Source organism: Ischnura elegans, unplaced genomic scaffold (genome assembly GCF_921293095.1).
Source record: "Ischnura elegans unplaced genomic scaffold, ioIscEleg1.1, whole genome shotgun sequence".
Lineage (NCBI taxonomy): Eukaryota > Metazoa > Arthropoda > Insecta > Odonata > Coenagrionidae > Ischnura > Ischnura elegans.
In genome coordinates this window covers 54883-76008 of record NW_025791676.1, presented here as the reverse complement: position 1 = coordinate 76008, position 21126 = coordinate 54883, and the positions used below count along the sequence as shown (strand labels likewise).

The following is a 21126-nucleotide window of genomic DNA, read 5'->3' as shown; positions in this document are numbered from 1 at the left end:
CTCTTCCACCGCCGGAATGTTTCCCCCCTTGGTTTCTTCTCCTTCCTGCGTGTTCTCGCTTTGCTCCCGCACCGCTCTCTCCACCTCTTCTTCCATTTGAGTTTGTTCTTTACCTATTTCGCTCACTTCCATGGGATCTTCCCCCCTCACCCTCTCGGCGTACGTAGAGTTGGGGCCCACACTTAGTATGAGTGGGCAGTTTATCCTCAAATGCGATGTCTCCCCACACCTAGAGCACGTCGGCTTTTGCCCGTAATAATAAATCGCTGCTCTGTATCTAGCCACCTGTAGATACGACGGGATGTCTTTTGTTAATTCCATTTTGACGCTGCGGGCACCCGTGTAAGTGCCCGCTAACGTTTTCGGGCCAGCCCAAGTGTTTAGTTGGTAGTCGATTATCTTTCCGTAAGGCGCAAGTGCCTTCAACACCTCCTCCCTCGGTACCTCGATATTCAGCAGGTGAACTTTAACAATTGTCACTCTTCTACTCGCCGATGTAATCTTCACCTCCCTGTTGCCCATCTTCCTTGACTCGCCTGCGGCGAGTATTTCTTCCATTCTTCCCTCCGTCTTCAATTTCAAAAAAATCGTTCTTCTTTTGTTTGTTATTACTACCGCTACTGCCTCTTCGATCCGAACCCCGAGCTCTGACATGATGAAATCATGGATCTCTAGGGGCTGTGGTGCTTCAAAATTCTTCTCAAACTCCAAACATAGGGTGTTGACCTTTGGGTATTCCATGGCTAACCCCTGTTGCACTAGAGTTTAACTTGTTTAAACACACTTACGTGTGTCACACGTTTTTTAGTCGCGTCACAAAATCGCAAAACTGTCCGAGCCCGCACTCAGCAAGGCTCCCGGCGATCGCAGGGTGCGATCGCCGGGGCTTAGAACCGGTTCCGAAATCCACGAAACAAAATACGGTCGGGAGCTCTCTCTCTAGACGTCCTCTCGCCTCGCGTATTCAACGTGGTATGGCCGTTGGCGAAGATATGTATGGCTTTTGAAGAATGTTATACTCATTCGGTGATTAGATTCGATAGTTCACTATCTGACTTTGTAACAATTTGGAGTTAAATGTCATACAGGAATGAAATTGAGCATCAACGGCGCATAAATTCCATTTCAAAAGTATCAGTTTCGGAAATGGATCTGTAAGAGTTAGTTTTCATAAATGTTGCGGAAAGGAAGACAGCTGAAGCGCGGACCTCCCGTGACAAAGTAGAGGCTTTCGAAGATGGATTACAATGGGCTGCCAACGTGGAATATGGAGTGAACTGAAAATGATGGAATAACGGACAAACGGTTTGACGTAAGAGAAACTGTCCCACCAGTTTTCTGAGTAACAAAGTGCCTTTTGTTGTCATAACAAGGAAATAACATTAACGATCGTCTCGTGCGGCTGCAAGTAGACAAAATTTGAACGCACTGGACGGATTGTCATGCAACGAGGAACTGTGGAGACGTTACGGAGGACTTTACATATAGCGATAGTAGAAATTCATGTACGCGATAGAGGGAAAGGAAAAACATCTGCCATGAAGATAAGGAAAGAGAAAATAATGTTGCATAAATTATTAATTTGTGGGAACATTGTATCTGTTACGCTCGTGGAAAAACGACTTTTGAACTTGAACATTTGAGAGAGCCCGGAGACACCGTCACACTTCGCTTTGACAATGCGACGGCAACAATCACAGACTGTTGGAATGAAATAACTGATGAATGATCAACAATCTGTTGCTATGGCAACCAAGGATTAATCATAAAAATTAGGACCTTCTGAGCACTAAAAATGAGATATGGACTACCGTTGTGAATTTTAAAGTGGAACTTCGTTTTTGTCGTTGAAGTAAGCAATGGAAACATCACACTGAATGATGTAGGGCCCTAAAAAGGGCCGTTGGGGCGCTACCAAGTAATTTACTTGGAGCTGGTGTACTTGGTCACAGCCTTGGTGCCCTCAGACACGGCGTGCTTGGCCAGTTCACCGGGGAGCAGGAGCCTGACGGCGGTCTGCACCTCCCTGGAGGTGATGGTGGAGCGCTTGTTGTAGTGAGCGAGACGGGAAGCCTCGGCGGCGATCCTCTCGAAGATGTCGTTGACGAAGGAGTTCATGATGTTCATGGCCTTGGAGGAGATACCGGTGTCAGGGTGGACCTGCTTCAACACCTTGTAGATGTAGATTGCGTAGCTCTCCTTCCTCCTGCGCTTCTTCTTCTTGTCTCCCTTGGAGATGTTCTTCTGGGCCTTGCCGGCCTTCTTGGCAGCCTTTCCGCTAGTCTTGGGTGGCATGTTGGTATCAACGTTGCGTAGCAGCGAGATGTATCTGAAAAATCCTGGGTCAGTTTATAACCCGTAGAGGCAGGACCAGCCGATTCGCGATTGGTCGATTAGGCTGAGGCACCGGCCAGCGGCAGCCCAGAATATGTATAAACCACACGGGGAGCTGTCCGCTGTCAACGATTCGTCGTGAGGTCTGCACCGTAGCGCCGAAAACAACTTGATTCATCATGTCCGGACGAGGAAAGGGAGGCAAAGTCAAGGGGAAGTCCAAGTCCCGTTCCAGCAGGGCCGGACTTCAGTTCCCCGTGGGACGTATTCACCGTCTTCTCCGCAAGGGCAACTACGCCGAGCGTGTCGGTGCCGGTGCCCCCGTGTACCTGGCCGCCGTCATGGAGTACCTCGCCGCAGAAGTTTTGGAGTTGGCCGGTAACGCCGCCCGTGACAACAAGAAGACTAGGATCATCCCTCGTCACCTCCAACTGGCCATCCGTAACGACGAGGAGTTGAACAAGCTCCTCTCAGGCGTCACCATCGCCCAGGGTGGTGTCTTGCCCAACATCCAGGCCGTGCTTCTGCCCAAGAAGACCGAGAAGAAGGCTTAAGCGATCTCTTTCTTGGAAGATAATAAAAAATGGTCCTTTTTAGGACCGCAAACCATCAAGGTCTGTCAGTCTTACGACTATGTCAAAAATTGGTATACTTCCCAAAATACGCACGAAAAATAGTCTAGAAATTACTTTCCATTTGTCATGTAGGTGAATCGAGTTGTCAAGTAGTAATGCTTGTAGATAATTATAATACATTTAATAATATTGACGGGTGAAGTGTAATGAAGGGAAAAAATTGTTGATCTAGTATAGCTTCGCTGTGAAAAAGTAAAACAGTGGAAATGATATGCAATGCAAGGAAAACGTAGCGCTACTATGTAGAAATTTGAAAACATTGTGGCAGCTGTGCGTTTCTTAATTAATGATGCATAACAATGTGTCAAGGAACACATTTGAATGGATATCCAAAGTAGCAAAAAAGTCGCGATACTATGTAGCAAATTTAAAATATGTTGGCAGCAGTGCGTTTCTAAGTAACTGATAGGCGATGTCTAACAATATGTCACAATCACCGCATTCGGCCGAAGAATTGTTACAAAAGCGATGAAGGCATTTGGTCGTTGCTAAGTAACGCAACACACTATCAATAGACGACAATGGCAACGGCTTGTGCCGCTTGAAACTGCAACAATTAGTACTGGGAATGGAACACTGAGCGACCATTATTGTTGAAGTCGCTTAACTTGGATGGATAAAAAAAACACATTGATCGTCCCTCAGCAGTTTACTAAATGAACTTTCAGTATGGATGAACGTATTAGGTTTAATAGCATAATAACTTACTTAATTTTGTGATTAGTGACAAAATAAGTTGTATTCCATTGATGTTCTTTTATTTACACTCCATCATTACCTGATATTTCATTTGTTATCGTTGACATCACATTTCTGTGATTGCGACGTGTTTAAGCAATGGCAAATAATATCCTGCATGTTCTATGGTCCTGAAAAGGACCTTTGTTATTCGATGATGCAGCTGCCAGATGTAATGGGCTGCTGCCACGATGGAAATCTAACCACCGAATCCGTACAGGGTGCGTCCCTGGCGCTTGAGGGCGTACACGACGTCCATGGCGGTAACGGTCTTCCTCTTGGCGTGTTCGGTGTAGGTGACGGCGTCACGGATCACGTTCTCCAGGAACACCTTGAGGACACCGCGGGTCTCCTCGTAGATGAGTCCGGAGATACGCTTGACTCCTCCACGGCGGGCCAAACGGCGAATGGCTGGCTTGGTGATGCCCTGGATGTTGTCGCGAAGAACCTTGCGATGACGCTTGGCGCCTCCTTTCCCCAAGCCTTTTCCTCCCTTGCCACGTCCAGTCATGTTGCTGCTGTCTCGGTGAGAGAATCGTGGTTGCGCCACGTTCTGCTTTCTTTTTATAACGTCTTTCGACGGTCTCGCACTCTCAGCCAATCACATTTCGGCACATGTAAGAGTCTACACACTCATGCCAATATATTGGGTCGAGAAATCGCCCAGGTTAAGAGGAGAGGCAGCTCATCGAGGGACTTCGAGGACAGCGAGGAGCAGCCGACTAGGAGCAGACGCCGACGCCGAGAGGACACCGACACGCCAAGGAGGACACCAGAGGAAGCGCTTGCGCTACCGAGGCACCCGCCTAGGCACCGCCAGGGATCTCTCCGGGCTTCGCCCGTGTCCTTCTAAGGACAACGTAGAAGCCGCCGACGCCGAGTGAGGGGACAGCACCGCGAGGACATCCGCGAGCAGCGCTTGCGCTGCTGTAGGCAGCCGCGAAGGCACAGTCCTACCCAGGACTTGCCTCTTGGTTATCTCCATTGCTTAGCGTATTAGCCCTTTTAAGGGCCGTTTCTTTTACAGGAGAAGAAGGCAGCCGCGAAGGCAGTCCTACCCAGGACTTGCCTCTTGGTTATATCCATTGCTTAGCACATTAGCCCTTTTAAGGGCCGTTTCTCTTACAGGCATACCAGCAGCCGCCGCCGTCGGGGAGACAACGCCGACAGGACTTCCGTGGGCAGCGCCCGCGCTGCCGAGCAGTCACCGGCGCCGCCAACCCGACTGACCAGGACCCAGGAAGAGGGACCGGAGGGCCGCGGCATATTTTTCTTTTCCCTTCTCCTCTAGGCCTGTGTAAGGAACTCTCTGCGGGCCCTACGGGTAACCCAAAGTTAGCACCCTTGCGACAGTAGGGGCATTCCCCCGCCCGGGGGAACTAGTATCTGCCCAAGTGAAGTCTGCTAGTGGAGAGGGTTCGGTCCTCCAATCGCCGGCTGGTACACGCAAAACCTCTCATCCGATCTACCCCGACGCACTCGTCGGCCATAGAGTGAGAGTCCCTGACTCCCGAGGCATTGCACGCTAACGCACTCGTTGGCAGCCGAAGGAAACTCCCCATCACAAACACATACGGCGCCCACGTAACGTGCGGTGGGTTCTCCAGCCGTGGGGCAGCTCATCGTCGGGGCTTCTCTGCTTGTCTGCGGGCAAGTAGTCCAATAGGCACACTGGGGTAGGGGGGACAACACAGCGCTAGGCGGCCCTCCCCCGTCAGGGGGGGACCTGACACCAGGGCCTTCAGCCACCCAAACCGAAAAAGGACCCAAAGAGGGCCTTTTACGGACTTACACTCTTCGAATCTAAGCGCGCTCTCAGAAGAGGACCATCGTGTGGGAGTTGGCATAAGAGCCTCTCTCCAGCAGTAAGTCCGCGGTTGGTTCGCACTTAGTTTCTTTTTCTTCCGGACTTAGTCAATTTTAACTTCACTTGGACTTAGTTTATTTTCCTCTCTCCGGACTTAGTCAGTTTCGAGCTTGGGCACTTAGCCCATTTTTCACCTCCGGACTTAGTAAATTTTAACTTCACTTGGACCTACTTTATTTTCTCTCCGGACTTAGTCAATTTTTCACTTCACTTGGACTTAGTTTATTTCCTCTCCCCGGACTTAGTCAATTTTTCACCTCACTTGGACTTAGTCAATTTTCACTTCCCTTGGACTTAGTTTATTTTCTTCTCCCCGGACTTAGTCAATTTCTTAACTTCACTTGGACTTAGTTTATTTTCTTATCTCCGGACTTAGTCAATTTCTTAACTTCACTTGCACTTAGTTTATTTTCTTATCACCGGACTTAGTAAATTTTAACTTCGCTTGGACTTAGTTTATTTTCTTCTCTCCGGACTTAGTCAATTTTCCTCTCTCCGGACTTAGTCAATTTCGAGCTTGGGCACTTAGCCCATCTTTTCCCCTCCGTACTTAGTCAATTTCCAACCTCACTTGGACTTAGTTTATTTTCTTCTCTCCGGACTTAGTCAATTTTCCTCTCTCCGGACTTAGTCAATTTCGAGCTTGGGCACTTAGCCCATCTTTTCCCCTCCGTACTTAGTCAATTTCCAACCTCACTTGGACTTAGTTTATTTTCTTATCTCCGGACTTAGTCAATTTTTAACTTCACTTGGACTTAGTTTATTTTCTTCTCTCCGGACTTAGTCAATTTTCCTCTCTCCGGACTTAGTCAATTTCGAGCTTGGGCACTTAGCCCATCTTTTCCCCTCCGTACTTAGTCAATTTCCAACCTCACTTGGACTTAGTTTATTTTCTTATATCCGGACTTAGTCAATTTCTTAACTTCACTTGGACTTAGTTTATTTCCTCATCTCCGGACTTAGTCAATTTCTTAACTTCACTTGGACTTAGTTTATTTCCTCATCTCCGGACTTAGTCAATTTCTTAACTTCACTTGGACCTAGTTTATTTTCTTCTCTCCGGACTTAGTCAATTTAACTTCACTTGGACTTAGTTTATTTCCTCTCTCCGGACTTAGTCAATTTCGAGCTTGGGCACTTAGCCCATCTTTTCCCCTCCGGACTTAGTCAATTTCCAACTCCACTTGGACTTAGTTTATTTTCTTCTCTCCGAACTTAGTCAATTTTAACTTCACTTGGACTTAGTTTATTTCTTATCTCCGGACTTAGTCAATTTTAACTCATTCTCCCCGGTCTTAGTTAATTTTTAACATCACTTGGACTTAGTTTATTTTCTTCTCCCCGGACTTAGTCAATTTTAACTTCACTTGGACTCAGTTTATTTTCTTCTCCCCGGACTTAGTCAATTTCTAACTTCACTTGGACTTAGTTTATTTTCTTCTCCCCGGACTTAGTCAATTTTAACTTCACTTGGACTCAGTTTATTTTCTTCTCCCCGGACCTAGTCAATTTCTAACTTCACTTGGACTTAGTTTATCTTCTTATCTCCGGACTTAGTCAATTTTTAACTTCTACACTCTACTAGCGAACTGAGTATACCGCAAGGTTAACACAGAAAGGTATAAGAGCCTTTCAAGGTTAAGTGTACCGGGCATAAGAGCCCGCAGCTTTCCCCAAACTGGTTAGGGCGAAAGGGGTATAAGAGCCCTTTTCCTATCACCACAACTTAGCCTCACCTCTCACCTCACAAGTAACTCAATCTTAGTGCAGTAGCTTCAGTCCCCTACTTGTTTTCAACCCCATCTTATTCGACCTTCATTTCACCTGCTCACTCACTCTTAGTGCATTAGCTTCAGTACCCAGCTTATACAGCCTAAGTCTTACTGTTATACTCGCACCGTTCCATCCTTGATTTTACTTAACTCTCACTTAGCAACGCACTTCGCGACTTATTGCTTAAGAAAACCAACTTGTCTCCGTACCACAGCAACTAGCATGTAACTTAACTTGTTCATATCGTGACCTCTTCTAAAGTAGCAACTGTATCTACTAGCCGCGTCACGACAACCGCTATCTAAAGAACCGCCTATCGGCCACTTTCCTTGGACTGCCCCGCCTCCCGGGGACCAGGCACCGACAACGGGCCTGGGCAAGCCTAGGGATGGACCGGCTCCCGCGCCCAAACTCCCGCATCCGCCGCCCAAGCTCCCTATGCTCCCTGCGGAGTTACGCCCTAAGATCTCTCGGACCACCGCCATTCCTCTCGACAGTTAAGTCGCCCAGCGTGCCCCCGGATGGCAAAGGTGCTTTCAAGGTGGCGGAGCCGTCTGCCTCGCCACTGCAGGATTCACCAGACTCCCCGGGCTCAAGCGTGCCGTCAGCACGAGTGAGTCGGGATGCACCCCTAGATGATGCTGCCTCGCCCTCTGCGCAGGACAACACTCCCCCCCGCGCTGCAATGTCCTCCCTTTCGCCATTTAAGGACACATCCATGAGGTTGCTCACCTCCCCTAAGTCCGCCTTTGTCCCGATCCAACCTGCGGCTACCTCAACCCCATCCTCGGTGCTTACTCTGGTACGCGCCACTCCAGCTAAACCCTCTTCCATAAACCCGAGCAATACCGTCCGCCTTAATGCGACAAGGCCTCCATCCGGGGACCCAGCACGCCCCCCACCTGCTACCACCTGCCCCCCCGAGAGACCAACCCTCAACTCACCCCAACCTACCCAGCAACCACAACGGACCTCTCCCCTCCAAGTTTCGGGCCTCCCTAGGAACTGCAGTCAGCGCGGGTTTTCCCAAGCCTGGCGCGCGGTTTTCCCGGGACTCAGCCAAGTCTCCGGAGTGGTAGATACTGACAGGGGCACGGCTGTGGTACATGTAACGGCCAAGGAGATGGAATTCCTCAGGCGCACGGCAGCCAGAGAGGTCTTCGGATGGGGCAACGACGCCGCGAGCTACGCCAACGTTTTAACCCGCAATGGATAAGTCCGAACCAAGAGTGTCGTTCCTGAACATCAACGGGGCAGGGACTCAGAAACGGGCACTGCTCCGAGAACACCTACGGAGCAGGAAGGTCGCCATCATGGGACTGGTGGAGACCTTCCTCAAACCCTCCGCTAAAGTAAAGATCTCTGGCTTCCAGGAATTCTCCGTGCCGAGGGCCCGACCACGATCCGGCGGGGTCGCCCTTCTGATCCGTTCAGACCTTGCGGCATCATCAACAGACATCCCGGAGGATTGCATACCAGAGGGGAACGACGCAGTGATGGCCAGCGTGCGACTGGGACGTAGAGATATACAGGTTTGCGTCCTCTACTGCAGACCGAAAGCGCCGCTCCCGATGAAGCTCCTGGACTTCATCGTGGATAGCAAGAAGCCCACCATCATCCTTGGAGACTTCAACGCCCGCCATCACGCCTTCAGGGACCATACCACAACCGCAAAAGGACGACAACTTCTATCCTTCCTCCTCCGTAGTCCCGTAGTGCGGATGGACATCCCCTCTCCTACCTGTATCGGGAGAGGGGCAACTTACCCGGACCACGCCCTCATAACGAGTGACCTCTCGCCCTACGTGGGAGACGTCACCGTCGACGACTGCCTGACATCTGATCACCTCCCTTTTTCTTTCCCTTTCAGGTGGGTCAAGCATCGTGGGAACTACGTCTTTGAAACCCCGGACTGGAAGAAAGTGGACTGGCAAGCCTTCAACGGGACGGTACGACAAAAAACTACACCTGCAGAAGAAATCCACACAGTTGCAGAAGTGGACGAGGCAATAGCAACAATGGAAGCAGCCTTCCACGAAGCAGTCGCAGCCATACCAATGAGGAAGATCGACACCGCATGCCCTCCCCTGGCTCCGCATATCGTCCGCAGGATAAAAGAAAAACGGGCGCTCTACAGGGAATGGATTAAAACCAAAGACCCAGCTATGAAACAGGAGTGGAACCGGCAAAACGCCATCATCAGGCAGAACGTCATCCAGACGAAAGAGAAGGCATGGGCCGCCGCCTGCAAGAAACTGGACTACCGGGACGGAGGGGCATTTTGGCGGAAATTTAAAATACTCACAGGCCAGATGACGAACACGCCTGTCTCCCTAAAAGGTCCCGATGACAAACCAATAGCAGACGCGGCAGGAAAAGCAGAGGAATTCCGGCGAGTACTTAAGGATGTATACTCACCGATGCGCGACCCCCTCTTCAGTGAAAAGAAGTTTGCGATCTGCACCAGGCACGCAGTAAGGAAAAGGGGCTACCTGCAACCCAAGCAGACGATGGATGCAGTCCAGCCGGACACAGGACTACTCAAGCACATATCAGAAGAGGAAATGGAAGACACTAGGCCCAGGAAGAACAAAGCACCGGGCGACGATGGCATCCGGACACTCCACCTACAGAAAGCCCCAGCGTGCCTTCCACTCCTGAACAAAATCTTCAACGCCTCCCTCGCCCTCGGATACTACCCCCGGGCTTGGAAGAAAATGACGATGGTGATGATCCCCAAGCCCGGAAAGGACAAAGCCAAGGCAGAAAACTACCGGCCCATCAGTCTGACCAGCACCGTGGGAAAATGGTTCGAGAGGATCGTAGTCCGGAGACTGACGGATCTCCTGGAGAGTAATGGAGGACTACCACAGCTCCAGTATGGGTTCCGTCCTCACAGATGCACCACAGACCCGCTGACACTCCTGACCAGCACCGCCGCAGAAGCCAGCAACAGGAACCAATACACGGCCGCACTATTCCTAGACATAGAGAGGGCATTCGACAGCGTGTGGCACGACGGACTCATGTACAAGCTAGAGAAGCTGCCAGGGATGGAGCCGGACATCCTGAGGCTCATTAACTGTTTCCTGAGAAACAGAAATGCGAAGGTACGAGTCGCATCGCAGCTCTCTTCCGCATTCCCACTACGAGCAGGTGTCCCTCAGGGCACTGTGCTATCCCCCCTACTCTTCTCGCTGTACTGCCACGACATTCCCACTCACAACTGCCATCGCAGGACCGCAAGAGTGGAAGTTATCCAATATGCTGACGACACTGCCCTATGGAGTATATCCCCGCAGGCCGACAAGGCAGTGAAGAAAGTCCAAACCATGCTCTTCCGGCTAGAGAGGTGGTTCAAGGACTGGAGAATCCGGCCCAACCCGAAGAAGACGCAACTGATAGTCATCAAACCCGCGACGAAGAGGCACTTTGACAACCACAGTGTCACCCTCTGGGGACAAGAAATTCATCGGGCCGACACCGCAACGTATCTGGGGACCCTAATCGACCAAAACCTTAATTTCAGGAAGCATGTCCACAACGTATGGTCGAGGTGCAACAGACGAAGTAACCTAATCCGCGCAGTAAGAGCCAGAGGGCGCGGGGTCTCAGAACAGTGCGGCCTGCTCCTATACAAGGCTTTCATTAGACCTGTCATGGAGTACGCCGCACTGGCTGTCCTCCCGACTAGTAATGCCCTAAGAAAATACGCCACACTTGAAAGACGAGTTTTACGTCAGATTTTCCTGTTGCACCCTCGAACGAAGGCTCGAAGGGTATACGAATCCACTAATACTGAACCTCTCCTCCACAGACTATGCAGACTAAGGACCAACGCGGCCCAGCGGATCTCCGTACACAACCCAAGGCTCTTCGAGGACATCATGCTTACATCTAAGGGGGTCATCATCAAAAGGAAAAGGAAGAAGCTCTACTCTGCCCCCAGGTTCATCAACGACCACATGCACCTCTACCACCGCGACGTCGTAATACCGCACACCCCGACGAATCGACCGGCCATACCAGCTCCAGAGACTCTGACCATCACCCCTGGACTCCCACTCGTGCGGAAGAAGAAGACAAGGAAAAGGAAGAGGACGCCAACAATCACCGAAGATACCAGTGACCCCCCCATGTGTCCCCAAGTGCGTCCCTTAAGGGCGGCAGATAGAGAATAGAACTAAAAGACAGCACAGACTCCAGTTTAAGTGCCAGTGATCTCCAGTGAAGGGTATCAGACCCAATCCAGTGATATATATGTTAATTTATTTATTTATTGTGTGTTGTCCACTTATTTATTTTATTTATTCAGAGTATATGTATTGTTATGTCACCAACGTAATCTACTTGGATCGTGGGTGACAATCTTGTTGAATTTATTATTATATATTTTATTGTGAACCGTGGTGGTCTGACGGTGGTTTTACGGGTTTCCCACCTCCTTAGGGCGAATGCCGGGCCGACACCACTCCCGTACCAGTGACAAATACCCAGTAATGCTGAAGAGGCGCAAGCCTAAACCAGCTCCACGAGATGTTGTTGTTGTTTTTGTTGTTACAGTTTATGTATTTGTTATTATTGTTTTTCTCGTGGAATAAACGATTTTTGAACTTGAACTTGCCCAGGTTAGTTACTTTCCCGACAGGAAAATGGCACGTACCAAGCAGACCGGACCAGTAAGTCGACCGGAGGCAAAGCCCCCAGGAAGCAGCTGGCCACCAAGGCCGCTCGCAAGAGCGCGCCGGCCACCGGTGGAGTGAAGAAGCCCCACAGGTATCGCCCAGGTACCGTGGCCCTCCGAGAGATCAGGAGATACCAGAAGAGCACCGAGCTTCTGATCCGCAAGCTGCCCTTCCAGCGCCTGGTCCGTGAGATCGCCCAGGACTTCAAGACCGACCTCCGCTTCCAGAGCTCCGCCGTCATGGCTTTGCAGGAGGCGTCCGAGGCCTACCTCGTGGGTCTTTTCGAGGACACCAACCTGTGCGCCATCCACGCCAAGCGCGTTACCATCATGCCAAAGGACATCCAGCTGGCACGCCGTATCCGCGGAGAGCGCGCTTAGATCGTCGTCGCTGTCGACTTCTTGTCGGCACAAAAACAAAAGTCCTTTTCAGGACTAGACGTCATACAGACGATTGTTTCCCATTGCTTACATCGACGAGAATGAAATAATATTTCATAAAGAAAATCTGAAAGAGAATGAAAAAATAATAAAGTTGTAATTAATGATAATTATAATTAACTAATGAAAAATAGTTGAAATGAATACTGGAAGGTATGAATAAAACTTATGAAAAGATGTTTTTTTGCAGATGGAGTGCTTGGCATCCTGGTAGTTTCCTGACGGAAAATGCTATCTTTACAGAATGGCAATTTAAATTTCATAAGTAACGGAAATTACGAAGTTCTATCAGAATAACAAAGTCAGGAGTACACTCAATCCTTTATCGAGTTACGACAATGTAGGCATCTCTCGAACTCAAAAAACGTCGTTAGGAGATGTTGCCATGCGCGACGATTGTTTTCAGCCAGCAGTATTGTCACGGAAAATACTAATGCAACAATGACATTCGCCAAGATTTCATTGTTTTCAACAATCGACCGTCTTGGTTGCAAATATGTGATACGCAAATACTTCATTCTTTTGAGCAATCACGCTTTCTGCTGCAGCAGACGTCTCTTTCGAAACTTAGTTTCATAGGTAAATTTTTACTGCCAAAAAATTATCTGACAACCTTCAATGGAAGGTGCATTAATTTGACGTAAAATTAGCGGATTTGTAGAAGGAATATTGTCCATCTACTCATTTCCTTCAATGGGTAAGGTTTGAAACTTTATTGGGTAAGGTGAAGGAGGAGTTTAGGATTTTGTTTTAAGCATGGAAAATAGTCATCTATATGACTTGATGGCCCTTAAGAGGGCCTAAATTGAACTTCGCGTACATCGAAGTTCGGTGAACCTGCGAGGTTCGGTCGCTCACTTCTTCTTGGGGGCGGCGGCGGCCTTCTTTGCTGCCGCGGGCTTGGGCTTGGTGGGCGTCTTCTTGGGCTTGGGCGCCTTGGGCTTGGTGGGCGCCTTCTTCGCCTTCGATGGGGACTTTGCTGCCTTCGCCGCTGGCTTGGCTGCTGCGGGCTTCTTCTTGGGCTTGTCTGCTTTCTTTGCCTTCTTCGCAGGAGGCGCGGACTTGGAGCGCTCCTTGGGCGCGGACCGCTTGGTGGCAGCCTTCTCCTTCTTCGCGGGCTTGGGCTTCTTGGCCGCGGCGGTCTTCTTGGCTGCGGTCTTCTTCGCCTTGGCTGCAGCGGGTGCAGCCTTGTCCTTCAGCGTGGTGGAGCTCAGCTTGAAGGACCCCGACGCTCCCTTGCCCTTGGTCTGTACGAGTGTGCCGGAGGTGACGGCGGACTTGAGGTACTTCTTGATGAAGGGGGAGAGCTTCTCGGCGTCGACCTTGTAGGAGGCGGCGATGTACTTCTTGATGGCCTGGAGGGAGGAGCCGCCGCGTTCCTTGAGGCTCTTGACGGCGTTGTTGACCATCTCGGAGGTCGGTGGATGGGAGGGCTTTGCGCGGGCCTTCTTGGAGGCGGCGCCCTTGCTGGCCTTCTTGGATGCTGCGGAGGCGGCGGGCAGGGGCTTGACGGCTGCGGTGCCGGACGGCTGGGCCGCCGGGGGCGCTGCTGCGGCTGCTGCGGTAGCGTCTGCCATGGTCTCGGACGAGAGGTATGAAGCGATGAAATTTTCGCGTTTCCCACCTTCGAGATATCGTACCATTTCGGAGCGCGTTCGCCGCTGTCGAACTTGTCGTCGGCGTTCTCCTTCGAATCTTTGTACTCGACTTCGTCTCGCACTTTATCGTTTCGGACGGCGCCGGCGGCTCCGACGTCGGCGTCCGATCTCGACGCGCGAGGCGACAGTCCCGGCCGCGCGCGGGCGGCCCGCCGTCGGCGACCGGAACGTCGCGGGCGCCGCGGCGCCCGAGCGAAATACGGCATGTCACCGGCGCGCCTTCCGACCCGATAATTAAAGTGTCGCCGTGGCGTCGCGGGTTCGCGTGGTCGATCGGCGACCTGCCTCGCCGTTTCTCTGAACCTTCCTGCGTGTGCCGGCACGCCGGCGCCGGTCTGGACGGCGCCCCGCGGACGGAGAACGATGGTCGGAAGATGTGCCTGTCGGACGGATCGGCGTCGTGTCGCGACGACTCGATCCGCGGTTGTGCATTCGTCTGTTGCACTTTTCGATCCGAGTTTGCGGCGATTTCGATCGACGATCGAGACGCCACTTCGGCGTCGCCGAAACGCGACTGTTTCCCTCGATCTCGCCTTTTCGCGACGCCGAAATCACTCTTTCCGCGTGCGACTGCGATCGTTCGCGCTGCCGCGAACCCGCGATCCCCGGGAGAAGCGGACGAATGTCCATAATTTTTGTTCTCGTGCCGTTATTCCGCAAACGGCGGCACTCGATTATCGTTTCCCCTTTCCGGCGGGGGCTGAATGTCGCGAGAGTACTCCGATTGCGCCGCGAATCGTGATATTCCAAGGAAATGGAATGACTCCGTTTGACGCTCCTACGGTTTTCGGTTCGCCCCGTTCGTTTCACTCCGTGCGCTTTCTGTGCCTATTCTGGGGGGAATGTGGTGAATTTGATTCCTGGGCAGGGATTGCGAAAGGTTGGTGAAAAAAAAATTACGCCTCGACGGGAGGGATTGTCGAGTGAGACTGGCTTTTCCATACTCGAGTCGCAGGATATTTCTGGTCTTGCGTGCGATTCTGGAAATTGATGACTGCGATTTTCTGTGTGTGAGAAGGCTGATTTTGAATGACTTTTGTGAAAATGAATTACCGTTCCCTACAACATTGTGACGACGTGGCGCGTTACACGTATTACTTAAATTACCACAGCCACTTCGGGATTGGAAATGATGTGTCTTTCCCGCAGGAAACGTGTATTCGTGAATACGGACGTGCAAGGGAAAAGATGTACTCTTCACATCGCCGATCGATAACTTTCCCTTTGTTCGTTTTTCGTACATTGTTCTGTGGATTAATTCCACTCTCTACGGTAATGTCCAAGTTTGAAACCTAACTTTGCTATTTCCTGAAACGTGGTATTTGTTGTTTCGGCATTCTTACAATTACCTCTTTTGGCAAATCAATTTTCCTTTGAGTTACTTCGTTTGTCAATATTTCCGATGCATTTCACTGTCTGAATGCGGAATTACGAAGGAAAAGAGCGAGTACGACTTCGGAGTTATTCCTTTCGAACTTCACATATCCCTATTGCAATGCATGAAGTGACAATCTGCATGTTATGACGAAATGTCACACGCCTACGACGAATACATCGTGCGCTGTCGCAGTAGCCACGTATGTGGCATTAACGTAGCTATTATTCTGTCGAACTTTGTCTCCAAATAATTTATTGTGTCATTTTTCTGCACGTTTTAAAACGTGCCTCGTGAAAATCCGACCGGAAGTGTGGTTTCCACGCTCACCTGTTGAGTTTAAACGGACACTTTGCAATGTGACGGGCACAGAGCATGGAACATTGTTGAAATTTTCAATTCCGTCGCACTGAAGGTCCACGATAATGTTTGTTTCAATTTATATTCACGTTCTAAAACGTCTCCCGTCCAAATCCCTCGGTAATTATTGCTTTTTATGAATAATTTGGAGTATGGCATTGGAAATTTGTTTTTGTCAGCAACGGATTACAATATATTTCTTAAACCATGGAATCAGTCGCACTGACACTAGTCACGAATAATTGCCTTAATTTCCTTGTCGTTTTAAAACCGGTCCCATCAAAATTCACTGGTTTTTACTGTTCATATGACATAACGTTGATATTGAAAAATCAGCATTTGCTGTCAGACACATAATATGGGATATTTTTCAAAGTATTCATTCTGTGGCTACGGAACTCCGCAATAATGTTCTTTTTGAATACACCTAAGTTTTGAAACGTCTCCCGTCCAAATCCCACGGTATTTATGGTTTTTAGAAATAATTTTGAGTATGAAAATGGAAATTTGATTAACTCATTAGCAACTGTAACACATTTTTAAAACTATTTACTCCGTTGCACTGACACTTGTCACGAATATTTGTCTTAATTTTCTTGTCTTCGCTTACTTACAACCCAAAAAATGGCGTATTTTGAAAGTATTCATTCAGAGACTATGATACTACTCAATAATGTTTGTTTTCACTTTAAGAACGTTTTAAAACGTCTCCCATCAAAATCCCTCGGTAACTATGGTTTTTATAAATGATATTGAGTTTGATTCTAGGAATTTCATGTTGTCAGCCTGAGATTGAAAAATATTAATTCAACCATTAATTCAATCGCTCTGACACTCGTCACCGACAATTGCCTTATTTCTCCTATTGTTTTAAAACTTGTCCCACCAAAATCCGCTGGTTTTCACTGTTTATAGGACATAATGTTGTTACTCAATATATAGCCTCTGCAATATTTCAGTCACTTCAACTGGAATATTTTTTAAACTAATTATTCTAACGATACGAAACTCGACACTAATGTATGTTTTACTATTGTTAACGTTTTAGAACGCATCCCGTCAAAATCCCTCGGTAATTATGGTTTTTATGAATAATTTTGAGTGTGACACATTTAATGTCATTTTGTCATACACACATTGTAACATATTAATTAAACCATTTATTCAATCGCACTGACACTCTTCACCAACAATTGCCTTATTTCTCCTATTGTTCTAAAACTTGTCCCACCAGAATCCGCTGGTTTTCACTGTTTATAGGACATAATGTTGTTATTGAATATTTAGCCTCTGCAATATTTCAGTCACTTCAACTGGAATATTTTTTAAACTAATTATTCTAACGATACGAAACTCGACACTAATGTATGTTTTACTATTGTTAACGTTTTAAAAGGTATCCCGTCAAAATCCCTCGGTAATTATGGTTTTTATAAATAATATTGAGTTTGACCCTAGGAATTTCATGTCGACAGCCAGGGAGTGTAACATATTAATTAAACCATTAATTCAATCGCACTGACACTCTTCACCAACAATTGCCTTATTTCTCCTATTGTTCTAAAACTTGTCCCACCAAAATCCGCTGGTTTTCACTGTTTATAGGACATAATGTTGTTATTCAATATTTAGCCTCTGCAATATTTCAGTCACTTCAACTGGAATATTTTTTAAACTAATTATTCTAACGATACGAAACTCGACACTAACGTATGTTTTACTATTGTTAACGTTTTAAAACGCATCCCGTCAAAATCCCTCGGTAATTATGGTTTTTATGAATAATTTTGAGTATGACACATTTAATGTCATTTTGTCATACACACATTGTAACATATTAATTAAACCATTGACTCAATCGCACTGACACTCGTCACCGACAATTGCCTTATTTCTCCTATTGTTTTAAAACTTGTTCCACCAAAATCCGCTGGTTTTCACTGTTTATAGGACATAATGTTGTTATTCAATATTTAGCCTCTGCAATATTTCAGTCACTTCAACTGGAATATTTTTTAAACTAATTATTCTAACGATACGAAACTCGACACTAATGTATGTTTTACTGTTGTTAACGTTTTAAAAGGTATCCCGTCAAAATCCCTCGGTAATTATGGTTTTTATAAATAATATTGAGTTTGACCCTAGGAATTTCATGTCGACAGCCAGGGAGTGTAACATATTAATTAAACCATTAATTCAATCGCACTGACACTCTTCACCAACAATTGCCTTATTTCTCCTATTGTTCTAAAACTTGTCCCACCAAAATCCGCTGGTTTTCACTGTTTATAGGACATAATGTTGTAATTCAATATTTAGCCTCCGCAATATTTCAGGCACTTCTACTGGAATATTTTTTAAACTAATTATTCTAACGATACGAAACTCGACAGTAACGTATGTTTTACTATTGTTAACGTTTTAAAACGCATCCCGTCAAAATCCCTCGGTAAATACGGTTTTTATGAATAATTTTGAGTGTGACACATTTAATGTCATTTTGTCATTCACACATTGTAACATATTAATTAAACCATTGATTCAATCGCACTGACACTCGTCACCAACAATTGCCTTATTTCTCCTATTGTTTTAAAACTTGTCCCACTAAAATCCGCTGGTTTTCACTGTTTATAGGACATAATGTTGTTATTCAATATTTAGCCTCTGCAATATTTCAGTCACTTCAACTTGAATATTTTTTAAACTAATTATTCTAACGCTACGAAACTCGATACTAACGTATGTTTTATTATTGTTAACGTTTTAAAACGCATCCCGTCAAAATCCCTCGGTAATTATGGTTTTTATGAATAATTTTGAGTGTGACACATTTAATGTCATTTTGTCATTCACACATTGTAACATATTAATTAAACCATTGATTCAATCGCACTGACACTCGTCACCAACAATTGCCTTATTTCTCCTATCGTTTTAAAACTTGTCCCACCAAAATCCGCTGGTTTTCACTGTTTATAGGACATAATGTTGTTACTCAATATATAGCCTCTGCAATATTTCAGTCACTTCAACTGGAATATTTTTTAAACTAATTATTCTAACGATACGAAACTCGACACTAATGTATGTTTTACTATTGTTAACGTTTTAGAACGCATCCCGTCAAAATCCCTCGGTAATTATGGTTTTTATGAATAATTTTGAGTGTGACACATTTAATGTCATTTTGTCATACACACATTGTAACATATTAATTACACCATTAATTCAATCGCACTGACACTCGTCACCAACAATTGCCTTATTTCTCCTATTGTTTTAAAACTTGTCCCACCAAAATCCGCTCGTTTTCACTGTTTATAGGACATAACGTTGTTATTGAATATTTAGCCTCTGCAATATTTCAGTCACTTCAACTGGAATATTTTTCAAACTAATTATTCTAACGCTACGAAACTCGACACTAACGTATGTTTTATTATTGTTAACGTTTTAAAACGCATCCCGTCAAAATCCCTCGGTAATTATGGTTTTTATGAATAATTTTGAGTGTGACACATTTAATGTCATTTTGTCATTCACACATTGTAACATATCAATTAAACCATTGACTCAATCGCACTGACACTCGTCACCAACAATTGCCTTATTTCTCCCATTGTTTTAAAACTTGTCCCACCAAAATCCGCTGGTTTTCACTGTTTATAGGACATAACGTTGTTATTGAATATTTAGCCTCTGCAATATTTCAGTCACTTCAACTGGAATATTTTTCAAACTAATTATTCTAACGCTACGAAACTCGACACTAACGTATGTTTTATTATTGTTAACGTTTTAAAACGCATCCCGTCAAAATCCCTCGGTAATTATGGTTTTTATGAATAATTTTGAGTGTGACACATTTAATGTCATTTTGTCATTCACACATTGTAACATATCAATTAAACCATTGACTCAATCGCACTGACACTCGTCACCAACAATTGCCTTATTTCTCCCATTGTTTTAAAACTTGTCCCACCAAAATCCGCTGGTTTTCACTGTTTATAGGACATAATGTTGTTATTCAATATTTAGCCTCTGCAATATTTCAGTCACTTCAACTGGAATATTTTTCAAACTAATTATTCTAACGCTACGAAACTCGACACTAACGTATGTTTTATTATTGTTAACGTTTTAAAACGCATCCCGTCAAAATCCCTCGGTAATTATGGTTTTTATGAATAATTTTGAGTGTGACACATTTAATGTCATTTTGTCATACACACATTGTAACATATCAATTAAACCATTGACTCAATCGCACTGACACTCGTCACCAACAATTGCCTTATTTCTGCTATTGTTTTAAAACTTGTCCCACCAAAATCCGCTGGTTTTCACTGTTTATAGGACATAATGTTGTTATTCAATATTTAGCCTCTGCAATATTTCAGTCACTTCAACTGGAATATTTTTCAAACTAATTATTCTAACGCTACGAAACTCGACACTAACGTATGTTTCATTATTGTTAACGTTTTAAAACGCATCCCGTCAAAATCCCTCGGTAATTATGGTTTTTATGAAAAATTTTGAGTTTGACACATTTAATGTCATTTTGTCATTCACACATTGTAACATATCAATTAAACCATTGACTCAATCGCACTGACACTCGTCACCAACAATTGCCTTATTTCTCCTATTGTTTTAAAACTTGTCCCACCAAAATCCGCTGGTTTTCACTGTTTATAGGACATAATGTTGTAATTCAATATTTAGCCTCTGCAATATTTCAGGCACTTCTACTGGAATATTTTTAAAACTAATTATTCTAACGATACGAAACTCGACAGTAACGTATGTTTTACTATTGTTAACGTTTTAAAACGCATCCCGTCAAAATCCCTCGGTAAATACGGTTTTTATGAATAATTTTGAGTGTGACACATTTAATGTCATTTTGTCATTCACACATTGTAACATATTCATTAAACCATTGATTCAATCGCACTGACACTCGTCACCAACAATTGCCTTATTTCTCCTATTGTTTTAAAACTTGTCCCACTAAAATCCGCTGGTTTTCACTGTTTATAGGACATAATGTTGTTATTCAATATTTAGCCTCTGCAATATTTCAGTCACTTCAACTTGAATATTTTTTAAACTAATTATTCTAACGCTACGAAACTCGATACTAACGTATGTTTTATTATTGTTAACGTTTTAAAACGCATCCCGTCAAAATCCCTCGGTAATTATGGTTTTTATGAATAATTTTGAGTGTGACACATTTAATGTCA

General features: G+C 46.1%; 5 protein-coding genes across 5 annotated transcripts; 2 read left to right on the top strand and 3 right to left on the bottom strand.

Moving 5' to 3' along the window:
• Positions 1 to 1883: 1883 nt before the first annotated feature.
• LOC124173425 (histone H2B) lies at positions 1884 to 2358 on the bottom strand. The gene has a single exon (XM_046552907.1). It carries the CDS (start codon positions 2293 to 2295, stop codon positions 1924 to 1926), a length of 372 nt encoding a protein of 123 aa, XP_046408863.1. The 5' UTR covers positions 2296 to 2358; the 3' UTR covers positions 1884 to 1923.
• On the top strand, positions 2345 to 2894 carry LOC124173422 (histone H2A). Its single transcript, XM_046552905.1, has one exon. It carries the CDS (start codon positions 2514 to 2516, stop codon positions 2886 to 2888), a length of 375 nt encoding a protein of 124 aa, XP_046408861.1. The 5' UTR covers positions 2345 to 2513; the 3' UTR covers positions 2889 to 2894.
• A 937-nt stretch (positions 2895 to 3831) lies between these two features.
• On the bottom strand, positions 3832 to 4350 carry LOC124173429 (histone H4). The gene has a single exon (XM_046552910.1). The coding sequence runs from the start codon at positions 4216 to 4218 to the stop codon at positions 3907 to 3909; it is 312 nt and encodes a 103-aa protein (XP_046408866.1). The 5' UTR covers positions 4219 to 4350; the 3' UTR covers positions 3832 to 3906.
• A 3385-nt stretch (positions 4351 to 7735) lies between these two features.
• On the top strand, positions 7736 to 8563 carry LOC124173431 (putative protein TPRXL). Its single transcript, XM_046552913.1, has one exon. The coding sequence runs from the start codon at positions 7736 to 7738 to the stop codon at positions 8561 to 8563; it is 828 nt and encodes a 275-aa protein (XP_046408869.1).
• Positions 8564 to 13255: 4692 nt separating this feature from the next.
• LOC124173415 (late histone H1-like) lies at positions 13256 to 14806 on the bottom strand. The gene has a single exon (XM_046552899.1). The coding sequence runs from the start codon at positions 14113 to 14115 to the stop codon at positions 13327 to 13329; it is 789 nt and encodes a 262-aa protein (XP_046408855.1). The 5' UTR covers positions 14116 to 14806; the 3' UTR covers positions 13256 to 13326.
• Between the last annotated feature and the right edge of the window lie 6320 nt (positions 14807 to 21126).

Coding starts and splice junctions, on each gene's coding strand:
- LOC124173425 (XM_046552907.1), bottom strand. CDS start 2,295: ATGCCACCCAAGACTAGCGGAAAGGCTGCCAAGAAGGCCGGCAAGGCC.
- LOC124173415 (XM_046552899.1), bottom strand. CDS start 14,115: ATGGTACGATATCTCGAAGGTGGGAAACGCGAAAATTTCATCGCTTCA.
- LOC124173429 (XM_046552910.1), bottom strand. CDS start 4,218: ATGACTGGACGTGGCAAGGGAGGAAAAGGCTTGGGGAAAGGAGGCGCC.
- LOC124173431 (XM_046552913.1), top strand. CDS start 7,736: ATGGACCGGCTCCCGCGCCCAAACTCCCGCATCCGCCGCCCAAGCTCC.
- LOC124173422 (XM_046552905.1), top strand. CDS start 2,514: ATGTCCGGACGAGGAAAGGGAGGCAAAGTCAAGGGGAAGTCCAAGTCC.